The sequence below is a fragment of the Elgaria multicarinata genome, chromosome 12 (genome assembly GCF_023053635.1).
Source record: "Elgaria multicarinata webbii isolate HBS135686 ecotype San Diego chromosome 12, rElgMul1.1.pri, whole genome shotgun sequence".
Classification (NCBI taxonomy): Eukaryota; Metazoa; Chordata; class Lepidosauria; order Squamata; family Anguidae; genus Elgaria; species Elgaria multicarinata.
In genome coordinates, this window is record NC_086182.1 from 402,836 (window position 1) to 416,607 (window position 13,772).

The following is a 13,772-nucleotide window of genomic DNA, read 5'->3' on the forward strand; positions in this document are numbered from 1 at the left end:
TAACCCGTCCAGCCCCAGGCCACTTCCTCTTGCTCCATTTTGTCACCCTCTGCCCTCCCCAAGCTGCCCCCTTGCGAGCCCAGACCAGTGGGCCTGCCCTCCTTTCCTTTGTTTTCCTGGTTGGCCACGGTGAAGCGCTGGGCTCCCTCCATCTTGACTTTTGGAGGAGGTCTTTGGATCCACGTGCAGCACAGAGGTGCTCTGAGGAAGAAACATGTCAGGAGACTTCACTTCCAAGCACTCCTAGCAAGCCCTCTTTGATTTTAAAATACACAAACCCCTTCTTAAAAGCCCACTGGTACGAGGTGCCAGCAAGGCCCAGTAGTGCCCCTGCTCCAGCGAGTAAGACTTGGGCCATTGGGTGAGGGAGAGGGAGACTAAAGCGTGGGAAGAATGCCCCTGACTCTGGGAGCGGTGGAGCCGCCTGCCTCAGGAGGTGCTCAGTTCTCCTCAGCAGTTTGGGCTACATAAGGATCAGCAAGGGTTAATGATCTTTGCGTTATTAATGTCCCTCTCCTCTTATAATCTAAATGACATGACAAGACGAGAAAGGAAACGGAGCTGGGAGGAGTAAAGGAGAAAGCCAGGCTAGGCGCTGGGCCTTCGGTTGCAGGCTGCCTTTCTGGTAGGGAAGAGCCAAGCCAGCCCCCGGCGGCTGCTCCTGGCCCGCCCAGTGGGTGGGGTCGGGTTGGTCTCTCCCTCGCCATGACGTTCTTCCCAGGCGGCAGGGGCCACAGCCTCCCAGTGACCCATGGTGTGTGTGCTGTCTTCAGCTTTATAGTCCCAATGCAACTCAACAGAAGCTAGCTGATGACAGTCCACCAGAATGAGACACCGACCAAACGTGTTCACTTATGATCATCTCAGAATGCCTAAGCATCCATGCAGGGCCCTTAAAATCAATTAAAGTACCACATCTAGGGAGCAACCCTATGGCTCCCAGACATCATCTGACGGGGGGCCATAGGGAGGTTCCCTCCTCCAAGGAAGGGGGAGGCAGAAATCTGAGTTCTGAAAAGTGACCTTGGAGCGCTATTTTGATCAGCATGGAGAGGAGGAGGCTGGAGAGGCTACCCTGAGACCTCTCCAGCCTCCTTCCCTCCCCTTCTGGAGCACTGTTGCTAGATGGGCAAAAAAGCCCGTCTAGTGAACCCTGCAGGGCAGGAGGACAAGGGCACCAAAGGTGGTCTCCGCTGCTCCTCCCACGCTGCTTTGGCTGGTCAGAAGCCTCCAAGTTCAAGAGCTTCCAATCATCAAGGAGGCAACTGACAGAACTGCGGCCTTAGTTATTAAAAGTTGTTAAGGGTTGTATATTAGGGATGTGCACCGCTTCTAATCAGACCGGCGAATTAGAAGCGGAGCGGGGGGCTTCGCCTGCGTTAAGGCGGAGGCGAAGAGGATTGGGGGGCCAGCGGAGCGTGGCGAAGAGGATCAAGGTGAAGGCGGATCCTTCGCCTCGATCCGGAGCTCCGCCGGAAAGGTAAGTGGGGTTTACTGGGCCCTGCCGCTGTTACTGTCGCCCATGCGGCGACAGCGGCCCGGCCCGGTAACCCCCCACTCTCCTCTCCCTTACCTGCCTCTGTCCGCGGTCCGTCGGCGTCTTCAATTGAGCCCGCGGCCCAGACTTCCTGGTTGAACCGCGGGCTCAATTGAAGACGCCGACGGACCGCGGACGGCAGCAGGTAAGGTCCCCCTCCCCCTTGGTCCCTTACCGGGCTTGCGGCCCAGACTTCCTGGTTGAACCGCGGGCTCAATTGAAGACGCCGACGGACTGCGAACGGAGGCAGGTAAGGCCCCCCTCCCCCTTGGTCCCTTACTGAGCTCTGCCGCCGTCGTCACACGGGCGGCGATGGCGGCAGGGCCCGGTAAACCTCCCGCCCTCCTCTCACGGCCTTACCTGGCGCCACTCCCCTTCACTGCAGAGCTCCGATTCGGAGCCGGAGCTCCGCGGCAAAGAGGAGCGGAGTATGGGCGGAGCGGGCCAATCCAAAATTTTCGGATTGGCCCACGGGGCGGAGCGAGGGGTTCGTGCACACCCCTATTGTATATGTATTATTTGAAGTGTGAGGACAACAATTGTTTCTTGGGCAATGCATGTTGTGTTGTCAGCACTGCTGTTGTGGTTGGAATGGAATAGTCTGAATTCACTCTTAGTGTATAAGATAATCATTGTCAGTGTGTTGCTTCTTAATTCCATTCCATTCTTAACTTGGTGTTAGCAAATACACACAGCTCTACTTTTTTGCAATTGGCTTCCTGCTATCCTGTAATGGGAGCTCTGAGTGGTAAGAAAGGAACCACCTGGCCTGGGCCTCCAAGCACAGAAGGACATCAGAAGGGCCCTGAGGCTGGATCAGACCAAGGGTCCATCTAGTCCAGCACTCTGTTCACACAGTGGCCGACCAGTCACTGGCCAGGGACCAACAAGGCAGGGCATGGTGCAAGAGCACCCTCCCACCCATTTCCCCCAACAACTGGTGTACAGAAGGTGGCTGACATGTGCAGCATTGACCACTGTGATTGGCTGGCAGAACAAAGCCTCTGAGTTAGTCAGGCCTGGTATAAATGCTGGGAGGGAGATTGGCTTCCTCACTTTTCCAGGCGCTTGCTGCAGTATGATGGTCCCCCGGGCTGTCCTCCAGAACCGGGTGTATCCTCAATTCTTGTGTCCCTCCTGCACCTGGACCTCGAAGAGCCCCAGGCTGACTTGGCCAGGGTGGGTGACCATTTGGCTTGTCCATTTTATTCTGAAGGGACTCTACTCCAGACTGAGCCTGCTGCCTCCTGCAGCTAAAAAGGCTAATGCAATTCCAGTCTCCATTGACAAAAGCACAGGGTACAGATCACAAGAAGTAACAGTACTTGTCTACTCTGCTTTGGTCAGACCTCAGCTGGAGTAAAACATTCAGTTCTGAGTACCACAGTTTAAGAAGGATATTGCCAAAACATATCCAGAGGAGGGCAGCCGAGATGGTGAGGGGGAACTGAGGAAAAGTAGAAGGCGTTGGGCATGTTTAGCCTGCAGGAAAGAAGATAACAGAGCAAATTGTTTACTGTTACTGTGGAGGGCAGGGCCTGAACCAATGGGTCCAAATTACAAAAAGCAAACAAAATAATTTAGACTATGTATTAGGAAGAACTTCCTGACAACACAAGCTGTTTGACCATTGGTCGTGCTACCTCGGAAGGGGGCAGGCTCTCTTCGGAGGGGCCGAGAGAGAGGCTGCATGGCCACCTTTCTGGGATGCTGCGGCCAGGTGGCCCCTCTGTTAGCAGACTGTGGCTGACCTGTGCGGGCTTTTCTGACTCTTACAATTCTATCATGCACTCCCCTCCCCCACATGAGTTTTTTTTTTAAACCCTTAACTCTGTGTGTCTGTGTGTCTGTGTAAGGCACCGCAGAACTGGAGGGTGGAATCAGATGCTTTCGAGTACTTGAGCTAGGAAGTCCTGGGATGGGGAATAAAGTACAAAGAGGAGAAGTGGCCATGGCTGTGTTGCAGCCCACAAATTGGGGGCTGCCATTGTTTTGTTGTGGCTGTGATAGTTGGGATCTATTTCTACAAAAAACGTTTATGTGGCTACAAAGCAGCATTAACAAAGGGCTCAAACTCCAACAGCTCTGGGAGCAACCCAGCCATCGAGGAGCCCCAAAGCAGCTTGAGGATTGCAGTTTGAGGTTGATAAACAAATGGTCAAATAACACCTAATTTCCTTGAATGAGTTCAAATCTCCAGGGTGGATGAACTGCATCCTAGAGTAATGAAGGAGCTAGCGGAAGAACTCTCAGAACCTTTGTCTATTATCTTTGCAAAATCATGGAAGACGGGTGAGGTGCCGGACGACTGGAGGAGGGCTAACGTTGTCCCTATCTTCAAAAAGGGCTTAAGGAGGAACCTGGGAACTACAGACCAGTCAGTCTAACATCCATCCCTGGGAAAATTCTGGAGCAGAGTATAAAGAAGTCAATCTGTAAACACCTTGAATTCAATGCGGTGATCACTAGAAGCCAACATGGATTTGTCAAGAACAAGTCCTGTCAGACTAATTTGATCACATTTTTTGATCAGGTAACCTCCCTTGTGGACGTCATATATCTTGACTTCAGCAAAGCTTTTGACAAATACGACAATGGAATCAGTTGCCTGGTGAGGTTGTGGGCTCTCCCACACTAGAGGCCTTCAAGAGGCAGCTGGACAACCATCTGTCAGGGATGCTTTAGGGTGGATTCCAGCATTGAGCAGGCAGTTGGACTCAATGGCCTTGTAGGCCCCTTCCAACTCTGCTATTCTATGATTCTATGATTCTTCCTGAAGGAAGACCACAGAGGAAGAGGGGGTCCATCCGTGATCTGGATTCTATTATGTTCTTTCTGGGACTTTTTCTGACCGGAGAGAGCTCGGCTTGGCTTGATTTACTTTCTGGCACAGCCAGAAGACACATTTGTATCTTAGCTTTTTATTTGATAAAAGATATCTTAGTTAATAAATGCTAGGAGTTTAAATTATTAGGAGATCATTGATTAACTCTGCATGAAGTTGTGTATGAGAAAAATGTAGCATTTCAGGGACAAAAAAGGCAGACTTTGTTATTATCTGTTTTATGCTTTTATGCTTTTAAATTTTGTATAAAGATTTTAATTATTAATGTTTAATCTTTGCAAACCACCCAGAGAGCTTCAGCTATGGGGCGGTATAGAAATGTAATAAACAAAAATAAATAAATAAAAATGAGTTCCTCATTGACAGGTGTCATTGTTGCCAAAGGATCCACCATTGTGTCTCTTGCGGGAGGGTGGCCAGGCTGCTGCCCAAGAGGGAGCTGTGGCAGGGAACCCTTCCAGGCAGCAGCAGGGCACCCAGAGAGGACTGAGGGACACAGACATTGTCACAGGGAGGCCCAACCCACTGAGGGAGGAGTCAACTCCAGGAATTAATGGGGAGCTACCCAGGAGCAGCAGGGAGAACCCCAATGCTGTCTCTGGGTTAATGATAAGTAGGATTTTACAGCCAAGGTGCAGCCTGATTGGTTTCCCAGTTGTCAGACCAGGACTTCTGGGTGGAGTGAGGACATATTCCTTGGCACAGCCGGCACAAGTGCTACCTCCTTGCTGGTGGAATCTGCTGCCTGCCGTCCAGAGCTGCCAGGATGCTGAGCGCTGCCTTGCTTGCCTTGGTGCTGGTCACAGCCAAGCTGGGCCTGGTGAGTAAGGTGTGGCAGGGCAGGGCAGGGCGAGTGTGTGCCTGTGCAGAAGAGTTGGGGGTCTTCAGGTGGGACAGGCAGCAGGGCCTCGGGGCATTGAGATCCATTCCTCCAACATCCATCTCTCTTCATTGTCCTTGGGCAATCCGGGATAACCCAGAGCTGCCCGAAATGTTATTGGGGGTAAGACTCAATGTTTGCAGGATTTGATCCAAACTGCATTTGATTCCTGAGCAATATGAGTGGGCAGGTGTTGTCTTTGCCTCCTACAACTGGAGAAACAGATCTATGCAGCCCTATGGCCTTCAGTGATGCTACTCTAGAGTCAGTGAGTATAGCCTTTGCTGGTGTATAAATTGAGTTAGGTAAGCAATGAGGAACCTTTGGGTCAAACCTATTGTGAGAAGATTCCAAAATTTGCTTTCAGCTGTCCATAGAAAGCAGGGGCTGAAGCTGTGAATCGTTTGGGAACATCAGGAATTTATTTATTTATTTAGATGGATACTCATTTTTTTTTTGAGAAAATCAAATTTGTTTACAATAACAAAAATACAATGTAAAACTAACCATGTAATAAGACAGGAACGGACTCAGAAGGCAATAATGTCAACCCAAAACCTGATGGTAGAGGCATGCCTTTCACCCTTTCCAAAAATCAAAACAAACCAACAAACAAAAATTCCAAAGCATCAGCGAGATGGCTTTCCTCACCTCTTCAGGAAGGAAGTTCCACACATATGAGGGAATTGCCCCATATCCAAACATGGCATGAACAGGAAGGGCAGCTAACTTGAGCTCAGTTGGTGAGTAGGTTCATACTTGGAGAGACAGATTTTCTTATGCTCTTTGCAAGGCATTGCCGGTTAAAAGCAAATGCACAACCAGCACAGCTGAATATGTGCCTGTCTCCCAGAACCTTCCAGAAAGTGTCCAGCTGCATACTGCACTAGTAGAAGCTTCCAATTCATCATCATGGAGCACCCCAGGAAGGAAGGAAGGAAAGAAGGAAGGAAGGAGCTTGCAGTAATCAAGCCTGCGAAAGAGAAGGCTTTGGTAGAACATTTCTTTAGCCATCTGTGAGAGGAGGGAAGCACCACACCTTGAAGGTGGCACAAAGAAGGTTCACTTGCTGTTTAGTGGGCTACTGTAAATGATAGGGGTGTGCATGGACCCCCGCTCCGCTTCACTTCCAGATCCATGATTTTTGGATCACCCTGCCCCCGCTCCGCCCATTTCCGCTCCGCTCCGCTCAGAGCTCCGGATCCGGATCGGAGCTCCGTTTCCCCCCCCCATAGGGTTGCATTGAAAGCTAAAAAATTAAACAACTTTTTTTTGGTTAAAGTTAGAAACCTCATGTTTGGCACCATGACACCTCATGGACGTATACACACGCACGCCAAGTTTCAAGGCAATCCCATCATCCCCTGATTTTTGGGGAATTTATGAAAATCGGGCACCCCATTCAGACCCCTTGGGATAGCTCCGTCAATTTGCATGTTAGAAACCTCAAACTCGCCACCATGACAGCTTATCCATGTGTCCACATGGATGCCCAGACTCAAGGCAGTCCCATCATCCCCTGATTTTTGGCGGGGCTCTAACCTCTAACACACCACCCATAACCCTAAGTCACACCCCTTTCGATAGCTCCGTCAATTTGCATGTCAGAAACCTCAAACTTGGCACCATGATAGCTTATCCATGTGTCCACATGGACACCAAGTTTCAAGGCAATCCCATTATCCCCTGATTTTTGGGGAATTTTTGAAAATCGGGCACCCCATTCACACCCCTTTCCATAGCTCCGTCAATTTGCACGTTAGAAACCTCAAACTCGCCACCATGAAAGCTTATCCAGGGATACATATGCACACCAAGACTCAATGCAGTCCCATCATCCCCTGATTTTTGGGGAATTTATGAAAATCCAACACCCATTCATACCCCTTTCCAATAGCTCCATCAATTTGCACGTTAAAAAACCCCCTCAAACTCACCACCATGACAGCTTATCCAGGGATACATACGCCGCACGCCAAGACTCAAGGCAGTCCCATCATCCCCTGTTTTTTGGCGGGGCTTAAACCTGCAGACCTCTCAATGGGGCCATTTCAAAGGAAATCCCAACATGCCATGAATTGGGGAGTAGAGATCAACCTATATGAATCTTCTTCCACACTTGAAAAATGGGTTTGGAACTTCCAAAACTCCAAGTGAGCGCAGGAAGGACTTCTCCCCTGAGTCAAAGCCAGACACACACAACATCCCTGCAAGGCGGGCAGGGGAGGAGAGAGGGAAGGCAGGCAGGCAGGCAGCAGACATTTCTGGGGACATAAGGAAGTGAGCCAAGGATAAGCCAGTAATGCATATAAAATGGAATAAATAAATAAATAAATAAACGAAGGAGGGGTGGAATTAAAAGCAGCAGTGTTGCTGAATAAACAGCAAGAAGAACTTTTTTAAAAAGGCTATATCTGTCTTTTACCAGCAATAGGGGGACGTGCCCAGGGGAGGGGGAAGCAGCAGCTGCCAATTTGACTGGTCAACCAGTCTTTTAAGAAGCAAGGCTGTCAGTTCAACTCATGAAAGCCATTGCTCCACCGCTAAGAAGTGGAACTGTCACTTCAACTCATGATAGGCATCGCTCCACCACTAAGAGAAGTCGACCGCTCACTTCAACTCATGATAGGCATTGCTTCACCGGGTTACTCTCTTTGGAAGGCTCTGATGGCCTTCCAAGTACAGGAGAGAGTGGGGGCACGTCCACAATGAGATGCCCTAGGGGAGCTCATCCCCTTGCACCACATCTTTTCAGTTGTTCCCCAAAGTTAGGGTGGGTAGCAGTGCTGTGTTTCTATCTCTTATTATTGGCTTAGTATATGATTTCACAGGTTGTGTTTGTGCATTTGGTGGGGCTACTGTTTTAAAAAAACACTGGGAAAAGTCCGTTCAGACTAAGAAAGAGAAGTTTCCCAGAATCCCAAGTTACCCGTTTTGCCTATGCCCTCCTCCAACTTTGGATCATGTGATCATGACCGGGAGTTGACTCTGCCCCTCAGCAATCGAAAAGGTAATCTTTTTCCCGCCTTTACCCTACTTTTTAAAAAATTCTAGTGCGCGACCCGCACCACGCAGAGAGGTGAGAGTAGTCTCAAAATGACCCCCATCCATGACTGTCTAAGCACAAGAATTTTCAGAACGATAGCTTAAAAATCAACCCAGTTATCCCCGATTCTTTTCCACAATGCAATCCTATGGGCGAAAACCGCCGTTTGAGCCGCGCTGTCCCTGTTTGTTGACCCGATTTTTAAAAAAATATAGCACGCGACCCGCACAACGCAGAGAGGTGAGAGTAGTCTCAAAATGACCCCCATCCACGACTGTCTAAGCACAAGAATTTTCAGAATGATAGCTTCAAAAACAACCCAGTTATCTATAGGCGAAATGTTTCAAGATGGCGATCGGAGCGGTCCGCCTGAAAGAGGAGCTCTGAAAAATGGCCGCTTCTCTTCGCCTTGCTTCTAGGGGTCCGCGGTCTGCTTCTACTCCGCCTCTGGGCAAGGCGGAGCAGGCCAATTCGCTCCTGCTTCTGCGCTTCTAATAGGAGCGGAGCACATGCCTAGTAAATGATGAGTGCCCCTGCCTCAGGACACGCCATTTCTCCCACCATGAGAGCAGGAATGGGCAGTTGCAGCCCATATTGGCTCCAATCAAATATGTTCCCTCTGAAAGGTCATCCATATTCTCTCTCTCTCTCTCTCTCACACACACACACACACACACCCAATAGTAATAAAACCAGATGATATTCTTTTTAAAGAAGAGATATCCAAATGTTGGAATGAAGTTAGAGGTGGGCAGGAAAAAGCTGCCCAGAAAAGTGACGGCAAAATGACACAGGGAACATGGAGCATGAGGAAGTGCTCCCTTCAGGCTATTCCTGTCTGCTGCTCTTCTTCTGCATCCTGAACGTGGCCCTGTGCCTCTCAGGGTGGTGATATGGGGCCACCCAGAGATAAGATAGGAATAGCTCCCCAGCTACACAGGAAAAATGTTTGTATACTTAGAAAAGAAAAGAGAAAGAGGTCCAGCAAGGTCTACCCTCTGGCCTTTGGGGGCCATCTTAGGCGTTTCCTCTTTTCCTGTGTTCCCTGACCTCCAGGGGACACACAGGACTGAGGTGCATTGAGCCCCCATTGAAGACAGAAAAGAAAAAAAAAGGGTGGGAAGAAGCCAGAAGTGATTGAGCCCAGATACCTTCTAGCAGGCTCCAGAAGCGTTGGAGTGCAGCCCCACAATTCTAACCAGTATGGCCATTGGCTCAACGTTAGGGGAGTTGCAGTCCAACACATCTGAAGGGCACCAGGTCTGGGAAGGCTGCCTTATGAGGGGTGGGGCAGGGATAACATCAGGCAACATGTCCTTGAGGAGCTCAGTATAGCACACACACACCTCGATCCGCCTCCACCTTTCAAGAGGACACTGCAAGCTGTGGAGGGCTCATTTGTTTCAATCCATCCAGAATGCTGGAAGCGTTTGACAGCACTCACCCCTTTGGAGCTAGAAAAGCCAGGAGGTCAGATATATTAGAACCTGGAGGGAAATCGGATTGTCAGTCATTGCAATCCCACCCTGGGCGTGGTGAGTGCGAGTGTGAAAAGAGGGGTGCCAGGCACACACACACCGTGGGCTCCGCCTCTGAAGCTGTCTCAGCCGCTGATTTGCTCTCTTTCCTCCATCGGGCTCCTGTGCAACCAAGGCTGCTGTTTTGACAGAAATCCATCGGCCTGGATACTGCTCCTTCTATGGCGACTGTGGCAGGAACCCAGAAATCAGTGGCAGCCTCATTGAGCCCATTGTGCCTTGCATCTCCAACACCCCGGCCCAGCTGCTCTCTGGCTCCCACCTGAGCCTCCTCAAGGCCATCTGCCCGATGCTCTTCACAGGGGACAACAACACCTACGCCTGCTGCTCAGAGGCCCAGCTGCGAACCCTGCAGGCCAGCATCACCCTGTCCCAAGTGGTGCTGTCTCGCTGCCCGGCCTGCTCAGAGAACTTTGCCAACATCTACTGCCAGAACATCTGCAGCCCCAACCAGAGCCTCTTCACCAATGTCACCCGCTATTTCAGCCGCACCATCCAGGGCAGCCCGAAGCTGGGCGTCCTGGAGTATCAGTGCTTCTACAACGAGCGCTTTGCTAACGAATCCTACAACTCCTGCAAGGCAGTCAGGCTGCCAGCCACGGGTGGGTATGCCATCAGTGCTATGTGTGGCAAGTACGGGGCCACCTTGTGCAGCAGCCAGCGGTGGCTAGACTTCCAGGGGGACCCGAGCAACGGGCTGGCTCCCTTGGCCATCGCCTTCCATCTGATGCCCGATGGCAGTGCTGCTGTCGGAGGGGGCATTGTGCCACTCAATGGCACAGCTTGGAAGTGCAGTGAGGAGGTGAACTATGGCACTGGGGAGAGGTGCACCTGCCAAGACTGCCCCCAGTCTTGCCCAGCCAGCCTGGCTCCCCACCAGGCACCCTTGCCCTTCATAGTGGATGGGCTCCTGTTTGTGTGCTCCCTCATCTTCTGCCTACTCATGCTACTGTTGGTGTCCTTCTTGTTGTGGCGAAGCTGGTCCTCCCCTGAGAGGCCAAAGGACCAGGGCCCAAAGAGCCTGACTGTCTCTGAGAAGGTGAGTCAGGCTGCCCAGGACTTCCTGGCCAGGGTGTTCAGGAGCTGGGGCTCACTGGTTGCCTCCCATCCTATCATAGTCATTGCCATCTCGGTGGTGGTGGTGGCAGGGCTCTCCAGTGGACTGGTCTTTCTCCAGCTCACCACTAACCCTGTGGAGCTCTGGTCCTCCCCTGATAGCCAGGCTCGGCAGGAGAAGGCCATCTATGAGCAGCACTTTGGGCCCTTCTTCAGGACTAACCAGGTCTTCCTGACAGCCAAGCGCCATCCCAGCTACACCTATGATTCTCTCATCCTGGGCAAGAAGTCCTTTAGTGGAGTCCTCTCCATGGAAGTGCTACTGGACCTGCTGGACCTGCAGGTGAGGTTGCAAAACATCGAGGTCTGGTCTGAAAAGCACAACAAGACCATCTCCCTGAAAGATATCTGCTATGCACCCCTGAACCCCCAAAATGCCAGCCTCTCTGACTGCTGTGTTAACAGCCCATTGCAGTACTTCCAGAACAACCTCACTCACCTGGAGTTGACAGCCAACCAGACACTGAGAGAACAGGTTGGAACGGTGGACTGGAGAGACCACTTTCTCTATTGTACCAAGTAAGTGGTTGCTTGGGCATCTGCTGTCCACTTGCGGGAGACTGGGTGGACCTGTGCCATTCCTCCCAGGGCTGGAGTCAGGATCTCCTTGTATTGCTGGCTACAGGTTTTGGGAGTAGCCTCGCTTCTTTCTTACCCCTGCCTGCCCCCTCTTGGCCCAGAGGGAGCATGCCAAGCAAGTGGGTTGGGGCAGGGCAGGGTGGGGGGACGGGACTGGTCCAGCTCCTCACTGGCAGCTCTACGATGTGGCCAGAGCTCAGTGGTGGGACAGGTGCTTTGCATGCCGTAGGTTCCTGTTCCATGCCCAGCATCGGAGGAAGATTTCTACAAGCACCAGAGAGCTCCTGCTGGTGTGTCTAGCGAAGGGATGAACTGGTGGTCTGGCTCAGTGTAAACTGTTTCTTATGTTTCTAGTGTGATTTCAGGAGGAAGGGGCGTGCGGTGGGGGAGGGCCTCTTTCCCCCACCGGCAGGCCTCACCACATGTTTGTTCCTCTCAGCTCACCACTCTCTTTCCAAGACATCACAGCACTGAAGTTGAGCTGTATGGCAGACTATGGCGCACCTGTGTTCCCGTTCCTGGCACTTGGAGGTTATCCAGGTAGGAGGCACAACCTTCCTGAAAGACACCCGCGGCTGCAAAATCATGCCATCAGTTGCAGTCTCTGCTCTCTCCTTCACAGGCTTGGCCCTTCTGCTTAGCAAAGTGATGCAGGCAGCTTCAGGCAGGAAGTGGTGGATGGAGGCTGCAGCATGTTGGCCCCAGCGGAGCACATGGTTTTGATGAACGTGGGCCAGTGCTGCTTTTTCAGCCTTTCTCCCTCTCCTAGGCTCTCCATTGTGCCTTCTTTAAACATTGTTTAACGAACAGCTCCAGCTCTGCCCACCCAGCCCCCACTGCTGCAAGGCTTCCCACTCGCCTTCTTGTGCTGACCTTTTGCAGCTCAACCGAGCACAAGGCTTAGGAGCCCAGGCAGAAGGCAGGAGAGAAGCAAGGAAAATGTGCGGCAGGAGGAGGCCATGGAGGCCAGGGTGGGGGTGGGGTAGCTCCCCTTCCAGTCCAGTGTTTCCAGGCATCGCAGCAAAGGAAAGCTTGGCCAAATGTTGGGGTCCATGTGAGGGAAGAATGTTACGACGTCTGCTGGTCAACCTTCATGCGTGCGCTTCCTAGACACCAACTCAGCACATGTGTGAGGGATACTTTTGTGTGAAGTCACTGAGTGCCACCTAGAAGTGGACACCTGGGTGGTAGAGGCTGGGTTTTTAGAAGCACAGCATGCCATTTATTTAGAAAGCCATCAGGGCTTTTTCCAGCTGTAAAGGGAACGGACGGCAAGGGTCTGTGCCAAATGGGACCTGGCAAACTGCCACAGGCTCTGGGTCCACCTGCTGCTTGGTGACTTTCTCTCTGCTCAACAGGGTTGGAGTACTCGGAATCACAAGCTATCATCCTGACCTTCTCCCTGAACAACTTCCCTTCCCATGACTCCCGTTTTGACTTTGCGATGTTGTGGGAGGAGCAGTTTCTGAAGATCTTACAGGAATTCCAGCAGGAATATGCTGACAACTACACCATTGCCTACATGGCCGAGGTATGAGATACATAGTTCCTTCCATAGTTGCGTGAGCAATTAAAATAGGAGAAAGAAGGAGGAAAAATAACCAGAGGGAACTTGACTAAAACGCGCCTGCCAAAATAATAGTTTTCAGGCCATTTAAAAACTGGCAATCAGGGAGGCAGCCAAACTTTTCTGGGGCAATACTCCATGATGTGATACTACAGTGGAAAATACACTTTCCCTCTCCTTCACCAACCACCACAGGAAGGGCCTCAAATGCTGAGCAATATTTTTGAGCGAAATTGTATTTCAGCTGCTGGAATACTCTACTAGTCCCAGACCATTTCAGGCTTTAAAGGGCAATGCTTGAATTTAGCCTGAAAATAATTTAGCATGTGACCAGGACATAAATCTGGCATAATATGGTCCATTTTGCTAGCCTCCACCACCAAACTGATAGCAGCATTTTGGGTCAACTAAAGTCTCTCTACTGTCTTCATGGGCAGCCCCATGTAAAGAGCATTACAGCAATACAACTGGAAATAACTAGAGATATGAACTACTGTTGCCAGGTTTGATAGGCCAGCACCATTTTTAACACTGCCATTTCAGTTCTCTCACTGGGGAAGGCCAGCAATGTGCTGGTTTTGACCTAGAAAAGCCTGGCCACCTTGGGATCCAGTGTTTCAAGGAATGGTTGCTCCCATCCACATTGACCTGTGTGGATGTTACG

The 13,772-nt window shown here is 51.1% G+C and overlaps 1 protein-coding gene across 1 annotated transcript in view; it reads left to right on the forward strand.

Annotated features, from left to right (window-relative positions):
* The first annotated feature begins 1,849 nt into the window (after nucleotides 1-1,849).
* NPC1L1 (NPC1 like intracellular cholesterol transporter 1) overlaps nucleotides 1,850-13,772 on the forward strand; it is a 45,073-nt gene continuing 33,150 nt past the window's right edge. The window contains exons 1-5 of the mRNA XM_063139441.1: nucleotides 1,850-1,860; nucleotides 8,690-8,729; nucleotides 9,962-11,481; nucleotides 11,981-12,081; nucleotides 12,900-13,072. Of these exons, the coding sequence (XP_062995511.1) occupies nucleotides 1,850-1,860; nucleotides 8,690-8,729; nucleotides 9,962-11,481; nucleotides 11,981-12,081; nucleotides 12,900-13,072 (1,845 nt within the window). The remainder of the gene's footprint in view (nucleotides 1,861-8,689; nucleotides 8,730-9,961; nucleotides 11,482-11,980; nucleotides 12,082-12,899; nucleotides 13,073-13,772) is intronic.